The 15,933-nt window shown below is 42.0% G+C and overlaps 1 protein-coding gene across 2 annotated transcripts in view; it reads left to right on the top strand.

Moving 5' to 3' along the window:
• Positions 1 to 2,574, top strand: part of MIPEP (mitochondrial intermediate peptidase) — a 236,515-nt gene extending 233,941 nt beyond the window's left edge. For both annotated transcript variants that reach the window (XM_073613434.1, XM_073613433.1), the window contains exon 19: positions 2,219 to 2,574. In XM_073613434.1, coding sequence (XP_073469535.1) covers positions 2,219 to 2,316 — 98 coding nt within the window. In that variant the 3' untranslated portion in view covers positions 2,317 to 2,574. The remainder of the gene's footprint in view (positions 1 to 2,218) is intronic.
• The last annotated feature ends 13,359 nt before the right edge of the window (positions 2,575 to 15,933 follow it).

Here is a 15,933-nt window from a genome sequence, read left to right on the forward strand (position 1 = left end):
CCGGTATCCGGGCTGGCTCCAGTCAATCCCCGCAGGCCCATCCATCGACTCAAAATGCCTCACACTCTCGTGTTTTGGCAAAAAAGCATGGGTGTATAGTTGATCATCTACAGATATATATATTTTCCCTTTTTTGGGACTTTTTGTGGACTGAAGATTTTATGATTAATTTTAAATTCTTTATGTGCATTCACGATTATAGGTTTTTATGTTTATTTTTATTTTCATATTTTTAGTTTTATTTTTGTTCTAATTTATGCACAATTGGTGTTCTTTATGCATAGTATATGTTTTTTAAGGATTTTCTGATAGATTTTTTGGGTATTCAAATCACCTTTTTATACTCACTTACAAGGTTTAGATCACCTTTTGTTTAATAAGGAGTTAATACACGCTGCACTTTATATGTATGTGGGCATTTGTCACACACACTTCAGGAATTCCCACACGGTTGTGTTTTTTTCCATCCTACATATTGATATTTATGTTTAATGTTTTTCACAGTTTACTTGATACATCACATTAGCTTTTTGCACATTAGACAATTTCAGTGGAACAGCGCCAATCACCCCCTTTTTTTTTTTTTTTAACAGCAATCTTTAAGTCTGACCACAGATTTTCTATTGGATTGAGGTCTGGGCTTTGAAAAGGCCATTCCAACACATTTACATGTTCCCCCTTAAACTACTCAAGTGTTGCTTTAGCACTGTGTTTGGGGTCATTGTCCTGCTGGAAGGTGAACCTCCGTCCTAGTCTCAAATCACACACAGAGTGGTACAGGTTTTGCTCAAGAATATCCATGTATTTAGCACATCCATCTTTCCCTCAACTCTGACCAGTTTCCCAGTCCCGACTGCTGAAAAACATCCCCACAGGATGATGCTGCCACCACCATGTTTCACTGTGGGGATGTGTTCTTTGGGTGATGTTATGTGATGGGTTTGCGCCAGACACAGCGTTTTCTTTGATGGCCAAAAAATTCAATTTTAGTCTCATCAGACCAGAGCACCTTCCTCCATACATTTTGGGAGCCTCCCACATGCCTTTTAGCAAACTCAAAACGTACCATTTTGTTTTTTGCTGAAAATAATATCTTTCTTCTGGCCACTCTGCCATAAAGCCCAACTCTGTGGAGCATACGTCTTATTGTCGTTCTAGGTACAGATACTCCAGTCTCTGCTGTGGAACTCTGTAGCTCCTCCAGGGTTACCTTAGGTCTCTGTGCTGCCTCTCTAATTAATGCCCTCCTTGCCCGGTCCGTGAGTGTGCGACCATCTCTTGGCAGGTTTGCTGTTGTGCCATGTTCTTTCCATTTGGTTATGATAGATTTGATGGTGCTCCTAGGGATCATCAAAGATTTGGATATTTTTTTATAACCTAACCCTGTACTTCTTACAACGTTGTACCTTACTTGCTTGGAGAGTTCCATGGTCTTCATGGCTTTGTTTGGTTAGTGGTGCCTATTGCTTAGGTGTTGCAGCCTCTGGGGCCTTTCAAAAAGGTGTGTATATGTAATGACAGATCATGTGACACTTGGATTGCACACAGGTGGACATCATTTCACTAATTATGTGACTTCTGAAGGTAATTGGTTGCACCAGAGCTTTTTATGGGCTTCAAAACAAAGGGGGTGAATACATACGCACATGCCAATTATCATTTTTTTATTTCTGAAAAATTAGTTTTATGTATATATTTTTCTAATTTTACTTCACCAACTTAGACTATTGTGTTCTGATCTATCACATATACCGGTAATTCAGATAGAAAAAAAACATTGAACTAAAGGCTGTAATGTAACAAAATAGGTAAAAAGCCAAGGGGGTGAATACTTTTGCAAGGCACTGTAGAGTAGGTAACATAAGGGGTATGAGTAGTTGATCATGGCAGAGGGCAGAGTGTGCAACAACTGACCATGGGACGTTGGGAGAAACCGCTAACTGGGGTGGCATGAGAAAGAAGCAGTGTGTGAGCTGAACTTGTATGGGGGGGGGGGGGGGGAGCAAAAAAAAAGAACATTGGTGGAAGAGTGAGGAGGCAGAGTGTGAGCTGATCAAAAACAAGGGGACGTCAAAGACAGGTAGCAGTAGGGGAGGGAAAAAGAAGGCAATGGGAATTGATCATGAACAGATGATAGAATAATACAGAATAAAAAATGGGATGTGCTATCCAGATCAGACATTTTAACCGTGCTAATGTTGCTTATGTTTGTCCACAGGCATGCTACAGAAGTGCCCCTCGGTGGATGACTTTGTTGATGCCCTAGTTTCAGACTTGGATCCCGACTTCGAAACCTTTTTAATGGACTCTGAATAAAGCCATGCAACAATTTGCAGTGCAACAGTCTGCTCCTTTTACTTGGTGCCATTTTAAAATAATCCTGCTGGTAATGTTCTCCAATATTCCTGTATAAACTTGTGCTGACCTGCAAATTCTTGACTTTCTGAGACTACAACTATAATGTAAATACTCTTGTGAGTATTACTTAAAGTGCCTTCCCTTACCAGGGAATCTTGTATTTGAATTTTGTTGTTCAGTAATTGTTACATTGAATTAATTTATTTTTTGTTAATATATGACTGTTTTATTTCACTTATTTCTAGCTTTTGACTGCACTGCAATGCAATCTTGTTGTATAAGTCCTAGATCCTACTTGTCTCCTGAACACAGTGGTCACAGATGTGTTGAGATCTGCACCAGTATGAACAGTGATACAGCCTGTCAATTTACTAGTACTACTCACCAACATTGCAAAATTATTGTCATGTATTAGCCAAGAAGTCTAGCATGTTAGATTATTGTAAACTCACTTAACCAAATTCGAGAAAGGTTATGTGAGTGTGTTATGTAAAGAAATCACATGCTTCCTTCTTTCCAAACCGTCAAATTTAAATTAGGGGCCATATCAGAGAAGAAGTCCTGTTGCTGGAACAACTCGATAACTGGCTTGCCACGAGACAACTTGTCTTGTCCTGTCCTATAAAGCCACTCACGTGCAGGACCATTGAGATATCGCTCCCCTTCTGCAACCTGAGATTCTGCAGCATTCTGTGCCAGCGAGAGAGTAGCTTCATAGTGAGTTATCTTGCAATCTGTTTTTGCTGTTAGACCCACAGTAATCTATTTCTGACCATACCTAATGACAATTCAATAGCAGCATTACAGCTTTTGTTCAGAAATATAGAAGGGTTAAAGGCAACTTATTACTGCCCTACCTTTTTATTTATGTAAACTTTAAATCTGTTATTGGTTCATTATACCATTTTTGTAATCAAAAGGCAGTTATATGGGCAGCATGAAGGTGGCAGAAGTCATAACAATCAACAATAATTGGGCCAAGTTTAGTCTTCAATTCTGGAGTCTGTGACCATCTTCAGATTGCACCAGACATCCTCAGATGACACATACTGTGACCGTGACAGCTCACGTTTTGCTTTATTTCAGCCAGCCCAAGTGAACTCACCATATATTTCCTTGGCCAATCTATTGCACTGAGGTACTTTTAAAAGGTAGTGGCTGGTAAGCATTCTAATTTAGCTATCTAAAAACAAATTATATCATCTGAGATTAATGTATATAAACAAAAAAAATCACGAGGAGCAAATATCAAGAGGAGCTTGATAAATGCCAGGGTTTACTTGGTAGACAGAGACCAGAAGGCTTAATAAACTTTAGGAGCACTACAGTATAATTTACTAGTGGATTCTCCAAAGGAAAAACAGAGAACTTACACAGGTGCAGGGGCTTTGCTAGGTCTACAAAAGATCTGGGGCTAGAGCCCATAGCAGCGTAGTAAAGAAGGTCATACGCTTGGGCGAGCATACACATGTATATACAGTAATATACGTGTGTGTATATATATCCCCAGAGAGCCCCCCACTTACATCAGGGTCCCCAGAGAGCCCCTTACATCAGGGTCCCCAGAGAGCCCCCCTTATATCAGGTTCCCCAGAGAGCCTACTCCTTACATCAGAGTCCGCAGAGAGCCTCTCCCTTGCGTCGGGGTCCCCAGAGAGCCTCCCCTCAGGAACCCCTGCAGAGACTCAGGGCTATTGGCCCCAGATTTGGGGGTTTAGCCCCAAAAGCCACCCCCTAGTGACGCCCCTGCACAGGTGGCACAGGAAGATTGCCACAGCAGTCTCAGGGGTAGGGATTTCCCTGTTGGCATTCTGGAGAATAATAGGTGTATAAAGAATACTGCGCTAACAATCAAAGTAAAAAATAAAGCTGCAACTAAGGAGTGTTTTACGACACCAATCAAAGTAATAAGAAAATAAAGTCACGCTAATAAAAGGTGTGGTGAAAACTGCAAAGTTAGGTGCCACAAATAGTAATGATAATAATGAATAACAAGGTAATATTGAATGCAAAAATAAAAACAATTGTAATCAAACAAACGTGCGGACATAAAAAAGTACTGTTGAAAAATTGTCCATATAATGAATGCACAGAAGGGTGAAGTTGAATGTAAATTGATTAATACATAGGAAAGTCCATAAAGTGAAAAACAAATCCCAGAGTGATGGGTGGTGTGGATTCTCATTAAAGTGAGAAGTGCATTGATGGGACCTCCACCTTAGGAAAACACTGCCGCTTACCGAAAAGCGATGGTCCCTTATTACAGGGGACCACGCTGAGCAGATGGCTGTAATCCCAGCCCGGGATCTCACAGGTAGGCACTAGATAACACAGCGTCCGTGGGGATCCTCACCATGAATCACAGCAGAGTGATGTGTTTACCAGAAAAAACACAAAGTGCTCCACATAGCATAAATCCTTTTACATTTAATAAAATAATAAAAGCCAAATGAACACTTACAGATCGGCGAAATAATAACAGCAAATAAAATTGGGAAAGCCGGCCGGCTTCAGATCAGCCCGTAGCTTCCGGGACTGGACGTGCAGCGGTGACGTCAGGACGTGGCTCCTTCCTACGTCGTTTCGTCACTAGCGGACGTGGTCACAGGATACGGGCGGTGTCCTGACGCACCACTTATATACAGAAAAATCCCGCCTCACTCAAATGAGACACACCGGGCGCCAAGTGATTAAACCTCATAGCCCATATTATACAAGCATAAGTGGAAATTAAATATAAATTTAGAGTTAAAAATTATAAATTAACATATAGGAGGCCACAAACACATCTACATTAAATGGGTGTCTGGAAAGCATCAAATGTATAACTTATAAAAAATATGGGAAAATGCCAAATAAAACGCAAAAATAAAAAAGACACCGCTATCAATGCAGATACATCATAAATAGCAGTCCCTGAAGGTCTAAGTGCAATTAAAATGACTCAGTCAGTCAAACCAAATCATTAATTAAATAATTACAAAAATATACCATAAGGGCTCAATTAACTATCATGATGTATAGTGATGGAGTATCTAAAAAATGTGAAAAAAATTGAAAATTATAGTATCTTCCCGAAATGGAAGAGCGCCCCCTACAAAGTGAGATGGAATCGGATGGCAATAACACTATCAGATGATAAATCATAACGTAGCAATCAACAGTAGATAATTAGAGTGGATAATCGAGGACATCATGAGACCCACAAGAAATAGGCAAAAAGCACAGATCAGATACACAGGCATAATAATAAAATCAGAATAGATCATGCAGTGAACCGGAATACCTAGGAATTATCGATAAAGGAATTGACGTCTACATCAATGTTGAGGCCAAAAGGGGTATAAGTTTTTAACTTGTGAACCCAAGCCATCTCCAATCGTAAGATGCTTCTGACAAGAACACTGCCCCTCCAATGGGGCCTGAATTTGTCAATTCCCCAAAAAATGGTGCCTGAGGGATCTCTTCCGTGGGAGGTGAGGTAATGTTTTGATACAGAGTGCTTGGTGAATCCCCTCCTTATGTTGTTTCCCTTAAGTGGGATGGCGCCCAGTGTGTCTCGTCTGAGTGAGGCGGGATTTTTCTGTATATAAGCGGTGCATCAGGACGCCGCCCGTATACCGTGACCACGTCCGCTAGTGACGAAACGACGTAGGGAGGAGGAGCCACGTCCTGACGTCACCGCTGCACGTCCAGTGCCGGAAGCTACGGGCTGATCTGAAGCCGGCCGGCTTTCCCAATTTTGTTTGCTGTTATTATTTCGCCGATCTGTAAGTGTTCATTTGGCTTTTATTATTTTATTAAATGTAAAAGGATTTACGCTATGTGGAGCACTTTGTGTTTTTTTCTGGTAAACACATCACTCTGCTGTGATTCATGTTGAGGATCCCCACAGACGCTGTGTTATCTAGTGCCTTCCTGTGAGATCCCGGGCTGGGGTTACAGCCATCTGCTCAGCGTGGTCCCCTGTAATAAGGGACCATCGCTTTCCGGTAAGCGGCAGTGTTTTCCTAAGGTGGAGGTCCCATCAATGCACTTGTCACTTTAATGAGAATCCACACCACCCATCACTCTGGGATTTGTTTTTCACTTTATGGACTTTCCTATGTATTAATCAATTTACATTCAACTTCACCCTTCTGTGCATTCATTATATGGACAATTTTTCAACAGTACTTTTTTATGTCCGCACTTTTGTTTGAATTCAATTGCTTTTATTTTTGCATTTAATATTACCTTGTTATTCATTATTATCATTACTGTTTGTGGCACCTAACTTTGCAGTTTTCACCACACCTTTTATTAGCGCGACTTTATTTTCTTATTATTCTGGAGAATAAGCATTGGTCTGGTAGTGATAGTTGTTTTCCATTTTTGATGGAGTTCATAAGCTATATGTCGGTCAGTTACATATATAAAAGCACATCTGCAATTTAAACAGTAGCTGATATGTATGTGGGACCAATTAACTACTAGGGAATGTCAGGCTTGTATATTCGTAATTTAAAGTGTTTTACTTTTTCATTTAATATTTTTTTGCGTTTAATAAAAACTAGTAAAGTATGGAAAATGTTCAAATTAAAAACTTGAAAACTGTTGCACTACTTAGAATTATTATACGAGTAGAAATACATTTTTGCAATTTTATGAGTCTGACTCATAAAATTTGAGGCAAGCATTAAAAATGTATTTAACTCCTTCAGTGTCTACATCCTTCTTTGACAAATAGCTGACACTATAGAGAAGATTTACTAAAACTGATGCACAACAAATCTGGTGCAACTGTGCATAATAACCAACAAGTTTCTAACTTCAGCTTGCTCAATTAAGCTTTGACAATAAAACCTAGAAGCTGACTGGTTACTATGCACAACTGCACCAGTTTCAGTAAATCTCCCCCTGTGCTTTGCTGGTAGATGTGAGGGCAGGCTGTCACAGCTCAGGTCTAGACAGTGTTTCCTGATCATCTGATCACTGTCACCTATAAGCTTAATATATACAGTAGGTGACCGCGATATTGTGTCAATCTCGCCACTGTTATCGGCGAGATTGACACCTGCGAGCCCCGTTGCGGGAGCCAGCGCTGAGCTGGCTGGCTCATCGGGAAAGGAAAAATGTGTTTTTTCCTTTCCCGATGACCGACAAGCATTGCTGACAGGTGTTTGGTATGAATCATGAGGGGGAACTCCACGCCAAATTTTAAATAAAAAAACGGCATGGGTTCCCCTCCAGGAGCATACCAGGCCCTTAGGTCTGGTATGGATTTTAAGGGGAACCCCCTACGCCGGAAGAATGGCATGGGGGTCCCCCCAAAATCCATACCAGACCCTTATCTGAGCACGCAGCCCGGCTGTTCAGGAACGGAGGGGGGACGAGCGAGCACCCCCCCTGAACCGTACCAGGCCGCATGTCCTCAACATGGGGGGTGCTTTGGGGAAGGGTGGCGCTCTGCGGCTCGCCCCACCCCAAAGCACCTTGTCCCCATGTTGATGAGGACAAGGGCCTCTTCCTGACAACCCTGGCCGTTGGTTGTCGGGGTCTGCGGCAGGGGGGCTTATCGGAATCCGGGAGCCCCCTTTAATAAGGGGGCCCCCAGATCCCGGCCCCACACCCTATGTTTCACCTGGAGAAAAAAAGTGTCAATAAAAACAAACTAGACAGGTTTTTAAAGTAATTTATTAGGCAGCTCCGGGGGTCTCTTGTGACTCCTCCGACCTCTTCTCCCGCTTTCCAGCCTCTTCTCCCGGTCTCTGGTTCTTCTCCCGCTCTCCAATTCTTCTGCTGGGCTCCTCCGCTATCTTCTGCTCTTTTGCTAGCGGTGGCCCGGTCTTCTCCGTCGTCTTCTTCCCTCTTCTCTTCTTCTGATGTTGATACGACGCTGTCTTCCGTGCGTGGTGCGCAACAACTTATATAGGCATGGGGCGTGGTCACTGGGTGATGTCACCCAGTGACCCCGCCCCTTATGACGTCACAGTCCCACCATGCCCCAGGCGGTGACGTCATAAGGGGCGGGGTCACCGGGTGACCTCACCCATTGACCACGCCCCATACCTATATAAGTCATTGCGCTCCGGCACACGACATTACAGTGGGAGATAGCGTCTTGTCAACATCGGAAGAAGAGAAGAGGGAAGAAGACGACAGAGAAGACTGGGCCACCACTAGCAGAAGATAGCGGAGGAGCCCGGCAGAAGAATCGGAGACAGGGAGAAGAGGCTGGAGAGCGGGAGAAGAGAGCAGAGGAGTCACAAGAGGCCATCGGAGCTGCCTAATTACTTTAAAAACCTGTCTAGTGTGTTTTTATTGACACTTTTTTTCCCCAGGTGAATGGGTAGGGGTACGATGTACCCCCATACTCATTCACATAGGGTGGGGGGCTGGGATCTGGTGGCCCCTTATTAAAGGGGGCTCCCGGATTCCGATAAGCCCACCGCCCGCAGACCCCGACAACCAACGGCCAGGGTTGTCGGGAAGAGATCCTTGTCCTCATCAACATGGGGACAAGGTGCTTTAGGGTGGGGGGCCGCAGGGCGCCCCCCTCCCCCAAAAGCACCCACCCCCCCTGGTATGCTCTTGGAGGGGAGTGCCTTCTCACTCTCCCTGCAATAGAAAAATGCGTTTTTCCTATTGCAGCCAGCGCGAGATGTACAGTACCCTGTCGCTGAGAACCAGCGCGATGGGATCGCGCTGGAAACACATTCTCGCGCGCAGGTACTGTATGTTTACATAGTTAATCAGGTTGGGTAAAAAAAGTCCATCTTGTTCAACCAATAGAGTGAAAAAAACCTTCTGTATACACTAACCTTTGCCTACAGTTGATCTAGAAGAAGGCTAAAAAAGCATGATCCAATTTGCTCCTTTCCGATCCCCCAATTTTTTGTGCATTTAGGACTGCATCCAGCTCTTTTTTTAAATAAACAATCTACTGAGCTAGCCAGAAATGTCTTTTAAACATTTTCATAGCTGAAGAAGCCTTTCCATATGTGGAAGTTAAATCTCTTTCCCTCCAGATGTAATGACCTGAAAGTGAGTAATTCAATGCCAAATTCACTATATGGGCCACCTATATATCTGTATAAATATATAATAAACATCAACTCAAATCACTTTTTCTACATTTATACAGTGGGGACGGAAAGTATTCAGACCCCCTTACATTTTTCACTCTTTGTTATATTGCAGCCATTTGCTAAAATCATTTAAGTTAATTTTTTTCCTCATTAATGTACACACAGTACCCCATATTGACAGAAAAACACAGAATTGTTGACATTTTTGCAGATTTATTAAAAAAGAAAAACTGAAATATCACATGGTCATTAGTATTCAGACCTTTTGCTGTGACATATATTTAACTCAGGTGCTGTCCCTTTCTTCTGATCATCCTCGAGATGGTCTTACACCTTCATTTGAGTCCAGCTGTGTTTGATTATACTGATTGGATTTGATTAGGAAAGCCACACACCTGTCTATATAAGACCTTACAGCTCACAGAGCATGTCAGAGCAAATGAGAATCATGAGGTCAAAGAAACTGCCTGAAGAGCTCAGAGACAGAATTGTGGCAAGGCACAGATCTGGCCAAGGTTACAAAGAAATTTCTGCTGCACTTAAGGTTCCTAAGAGCACAGTGGCCTCCATAATCCTTAAATGGAAGATGTTTGGGACGACCAGAACCCTTCCTAGAGCTGGCCATCCGGCTAAACTGAGCTATCTGGGGAGAAGAGCCTCGGTGAGAGAGGTAAAGAAGAACCCAAAGATCACTGTGGCTGAGCTCCAGAGGTGCAGTCAGGAGATAGGAGAAAGTTGTAGAAAGTCGACCATCACTGTAGCCGTCCACCAGTCGGGGCTTTATGGCAGAGTGGCCCGACGGAAGCTTCTCCTCAGTGCAAGACACATGAAAGCCCGCATGGAGTTTTCTTAAAAAAACACCTAAAGGACTCCAAGATGGTGAGAAATAAGATTCTCTGGTCTGATGAGACCAAGATAGAACTTTTTGGCCTTAATTCTAAGCCGTATGTGTGAAGAAAACCAGGCACTGCTCATCACCTGTCCAATACAGTCCCAACAGTGAAGCATGGTGGTGGCAGCATCATGCTGTGGGGGTGTTTTTCAGCTGCAGGGACAGGACGACTGGTTGCAATCGAGGGAAAGATGAATGCGGCCAAGTACAGGGATATCCTGGACAAAAACCTTCTCCAGAGTGCTCAGGACCTCAGACTGGTCCGAAGGTTTAACTTCCAACAAGACAATGACCCTAAGCACACAGCTAAAATAACAAAGGAGTGGCTTCACAACAACTCCGTGACTGTTCTTGAATGTCCCAGCCAGAGCCCTGACTTAAACCCAATTGAGCATCTCTGGAGAGGCCTAAAAATGGCTGTCCATCAACGTTTACCATCCAACCTGACAGAACTGGAGAGGATCTGCAAGGAGAAATGGCAGAGGATCCCCAAATCCAGGTGTGAAAAACGTGTTGCATCTTTCCAAAAAAGACTCATGGCTGTATTAGATCAAAAGGGTGCTTCTACTAAATACTGAGCAAAGGGTCTGAATACTTCGGACCTTGTGATATTTCAGTTTTTCTTTTTTGATAAATCTGCAAAAATGTCATCAATTCTGTGTATATGGGGTGCTGTGTGTACATTAATGAGGAAAAAAATGAACTTAAATGATTTTAGCAAATGGCTGCAATATAACAAAGAGTGAAAATGTAAGGGGGTCTGAATACTTTCCGTCCCCACTGTATATGTAAAAAAAACCTGGACCCAAAGACTGGTGGCTGTGCAGCATAGTAAAGCGGCATAGGTAAGCAATGAACTGAACTCAAGCCCTGTTTATTCCAGTAACCAGTATTGTGTTGGCAAAACTTCATCTATCATGTCCAGCTTGGAATCATATCCAGAACCTTAGTGCTACAAGGTAAAAACACTAACTGCTGAGCCACGTTATTGTCTTAACAATAAAAACCCTATGCAGAAATAGCTTCTTTGTGGCAGTAAATATTTCATCCAGACTATTTCTCTCTGTATAATTGTACTGTAGAGATCATCTAAACTGTGTGTGACCCGCTGGGTTTTGGTGGTTGTACTATGTAATGAGCTAGTTTGTTTCCACGGTCTGCCCTTCCGTGCAGCTTGTCAGCAATGAAGCGCTGGTGGTTTCACTCATCATAGTAAATTACAGAGCTTGTCACTGCGCTGTCTGTGAAGAATTTTGAAGCTGATCATATCGTGTGCACACCCGGCCCATGAATGGGCCAATTCACTGCAGTCCAGTCCACTGACTGAAACCTCTTCTGGTTGCTGGTTTAGGTCATAACCATAGACCAGAACACTATAGGGAGAGGAAAATGTGAAAAAAAAGGTACACCCTATAAAAACTGTTGAATTTTTGAACAGGCAAACTTTAGGTCTTCATTCAAACAGCACCTGCAGATAAAGCTTGATTAACCGCTTGCCAACCAGCCTCCGCAGTTACACTGTGGCAGGTTGGCTCGGCTGCTCGAATCGCCGTAGTGGTACAGAGGTCCCTTTAATGGCTATAGCAGGCGTGTGCGCGCCACCGGAGCTGATGCGCTTGGCCGGCGGCCGTGATGTCTGCCGGCCACCTGCGATCGCTCCACAGAGAGCCAGAACGGGGATCTGTCAATGTAAATAAACAGATCCCCGTTCTGTCGGGAGTAGAGAGAGATCTCTGTTCCTTAGGATTAGGAACAGCAATCCTCTCTTTGCTCCCAATTAGTCCACTCCCCCCACAGTTAGAAACACCTCCCAGGAAACACTTAACCCCTTGATCGCCCCCTAGTGTTAACCCCTTCTTTGCCAGTGTCATTTATACAGTGATCAGTGGATATTTTTAGCTCTGATCACTGTAATAATGTCACTGGTGTCAAAAGTGTCCGATCTGTCCTCCGCAATGTCGCAGTCCTGCTAAAAAGCGCTGATCGGCACCATTACTAGTAAATAATAATAATAAAAATGCCATAAATAGATCCCCTATTTTTATTATATTACGCTATAACTTTTGCGCAAACCAATCAATATACGCTTATTGCTTATTATTTTTTTTTACCAAAAATATATAGAAGAATACATGTTGGCCTAAACTGATGACAGTTTTTTTTTTTTTTTTTTTTTTTTTTTTTTTTTTTTTTATTCTTTTGGATATTTTTTATAGCAAAAAGTAAAAAATATTGTTTATTTTTTTTTTTCCAAAATTGTCAGTCTTTTTTTGTTTATAGCGCAAAAAAAAAAACAGAAGTGATCAAATACCAGCAAAAGAAATCTCTATTTGTGGGAAAAAAAGTACTTCAATTTTGTTTGGGTAAAGGGTCGCAGGACCGCGCAATTGTCAATTAAAGCGACACAGTGCCGTATCACAAAAAATGGCATGGTCATTAAGGGGGTAAATTCTTCCAGGGCTGAAGTGGTTAAAAACCAAAGAATCATTTTGAGAAATATAATAATGGATGTAATTGTGTGCTGTTGAAAAGTAAGTATGCCTTTGGCCTCAGAAACTGGTATTGCCCTCTCTTCTTGGCTTTTTAAAGATCCATTTCTGGTTCAACATCAGCTTTCAGACAAATGGTTTCACATTCCTATGAAGCACACTTAGATATGATGTAGAGTTCATTTTTGACCCAATTGTAAGCTGCGTAGGACCAGAAACAGAAAAGCAACCCCACGTGATAACATTTCCACTACCATGCTTCACAGTTGTTATGAGCTTCTTCTAAAATGCTGCCTTTGCCTTTCACCAAACATACTGTTGCGGTGGCCAAACAGCTCTGTATTTGATTCATTGGTCCACGGCACATTGTTACCTAATATTATCTTGCATGTTCAATAGCAAACTGTAGTTTTGCTCTAATATTTTTGGACAGCAAAGGCTTTTTCTGGGAACACACCCCTTGCAAATTGAATTGATGCCATTTGTTTTCTTTGTAGATGCATGCACCAAAAGTTGCAGGAGATGCCTGCAGAATCCACAATTAAATTCTGAGATCTTGGAACCTTCTGTTAGCATTGAACATTGGGCTGACTTTGCTTGGACAGTTTAAAATCTAGGGAAAACTTTTTTAAATTTTGGATAGAGTAAAGGAGGGTTATAACCTCTGTCAGATTTTTTTTTTTTTGCTATCTGTGTCTCATTGCGGAGATTTACCTTCACTTCCTGTCCCCATAGCCAAACAGGAAGTGAGAGGAAATCCCTGCAAATTAAGGGAATTCCTTGGGGACCCCCAGGTCACCAGAACTACTGTCCCTATAGGAAGATTTCCTCTCTATTACTTTTTTGGGGACAACCCAAAATTTGAGACTTTCTTCTACTTTCAATGATGATGGTAAACAGGACAAATAGGATGGATCTCCTTAACAGGGGTACAGACAGCAATAAAAATTGACAAGCATTTTAATCTCTCTCCACTATATCCAAAATGTAAAAAAAATCTTATACTTTACCTCCCTTAAAATTAGATGATTTAAAATAATTTGGTCATCTTTTTAAATCCCTTGCCAGACTCATAGGCATCTTGTCATGACACCACACACACATCAATATCAAAGAGAACAGCAGACCTTAGATGTCTAAGGTTTGAATAATACTCCCTAAGGAAGTTCTATTTATTGACAAGCAATATGGAACACAGTATGGATTTGAACTAATGGTAAATGTAGAGCTGTACTACTAAGTAACAAATCTACTTTTTTGTTTATTTAGAATAAGACTGAATACAACATGTGAATTTTATATGTCATCTGTTCATGTATATCACCTTTGCAGGAATTTTCTAAATGAAGAGTTTAATGTATGCCTGTTACAATACGTTTCAAAAAATCACTTGATTTTATAATATTACAGCTTTAACGTGTAGTGCTTTATCACATGTTTTAGGTGTGTGACATTTGTTGTTTAATAAAATCAGCAATTCATATCTGAACTAGAGCCCCCCCCGTCACTTTGCTTGGTGGGAATGTGTAGAAGTCAGAGGTTGTAAACCCTTACATATACCCACTGAAGGGACTAGCCTCAGGTTATACACAAATGAAACAAATCCTGCTTCATAAGCTGTACCTGTTTATCTGAAGACCTTCTTATAGCCTTCTAACACAGAGATCAAAGGCCATTTCTCAATTTCAGCAGGCAGGGGGCGGGGATCTGATGTCACACACTGCACAGCATAAAAAGGAGAACTGTGTGTAATCTGAGACCTAAGTGGAGGGAATGGACACTTCCTTGTAAAGCTGATCTTCGGGAAAGTGGTGGAAAATATATGCCCTTACAGAGTGACTCCCCCCTCCCCACAGTGTAAAAGTTCAATGCTCTTTTTTTTTTTTAACTCTCCTTACCTTATCCCTTACTCCTGCAGTTTTCTACTTCCACGTGACAGCCTCTTCAATTCAGCTGCTGTGAGATTTTAATGTACAATGTAGGGCCATTAGTTCTGCATGAGTGAGGATGCTGAGACAACTAAAATGTTTTTACTAGGACCCTAGTAAAAAAAAAAAAAAAGTAAGAAGTGAGATCCCCACTGCATAGGTAGTTTTTTTTTTTTTTCATATTCCCAGAGTTGAGCTATAAAATGGGCCTAGACTCAAACAACTTTATCCTTTTAAACCGTGTGAGACAATTCAGTTGTGAGTTGTTATAGCACTTATAATTATTTATAGTGGGCATTCTGCAGCAGTTCTATTGTCTCACAACACTTTTTTATAGCAGTCACCATGATCATGCAGTTGAGCATAGGAGGAGATGAGAGCTAGCGAGCAGGAGGTCTTAGGAGGAGCAGAGAGGGTGGTTTGGGTGATATATTTGGACACAAGATTGGTGATGTAGCTTGTGCAGAGTTGTGAATGGCTTTGTATGTTGCTGTTAGCATTTTGAATTCAATTCGCTGGGCAATCGGAAGGCAGTGGAGGGACTGACAGAGAGGTGTTGAGGACACTGAGCGGTTGGAAAGGTAAATGAGTCTGGCAGCAGCATTCATGAATGACTGAATGGGGGATAGCCTGCAAAGAGGTAGGCCTAAAAGAAGAGAGCTTGAATGGCCAAGGTGAGAGATAAGGGAGTCAATGAGTAGCTTGGGTGTTTCATTCGTTTTAAAGGGGTGCATTTTAAAAATGTTAGAGGTGAAGTCTAAAAGCTTTTGACAGTTATGCCTAGTAACTTGGCAAGAGGTGAGGGATTGATAGTTTTATTACTCCTCTTTATGGAAAAGCCAGAAAGGAGGAGGGCGAGTCAAATATAAAAGCCGGTTTTAGAATGATTTAGTTTGAGGAAGTGGCATGATATCGTAATATGAGAGGAGACTGAAGGATTGAGGTGAGGAGTAGAGAGATAGATTTGGGTGTTGTTGGCATATGGATGATATTGGAAGCCGTGGGAAATTATCAAGTGACCAAAGGAGGAGGTGTAGATAGAGAAGAGGCAGTGAAGAGGAGGAAACAGAGTTGTAGGTAACACTGAAAGAGCACTGTGATAGATAGGAGGAGAACTTGGAAAAAGCAGTGGAGTTTGAGGAAGAGCGGGTGGTATCATCAGTAACAAAGGGCACAGAAAGGTCTGATAGTAAAAG

The sequence above is a fragment of the Aquarana catesbeiana genome, linkage group LG02, assembly GCF_042186555.1.
Source record: "Aquarana catesbeiana isolate 2022-GZ linkage group LG02, ASM4218655v1, whole genome shotgun sequence".
Classification (NCBI taxonomy): domain Eukaryota; kingdom Metazoa; phylum Chordata; class Amphibia; order Anura; family Ranidae; genus Aquarana; species Aquarana catesbeiana.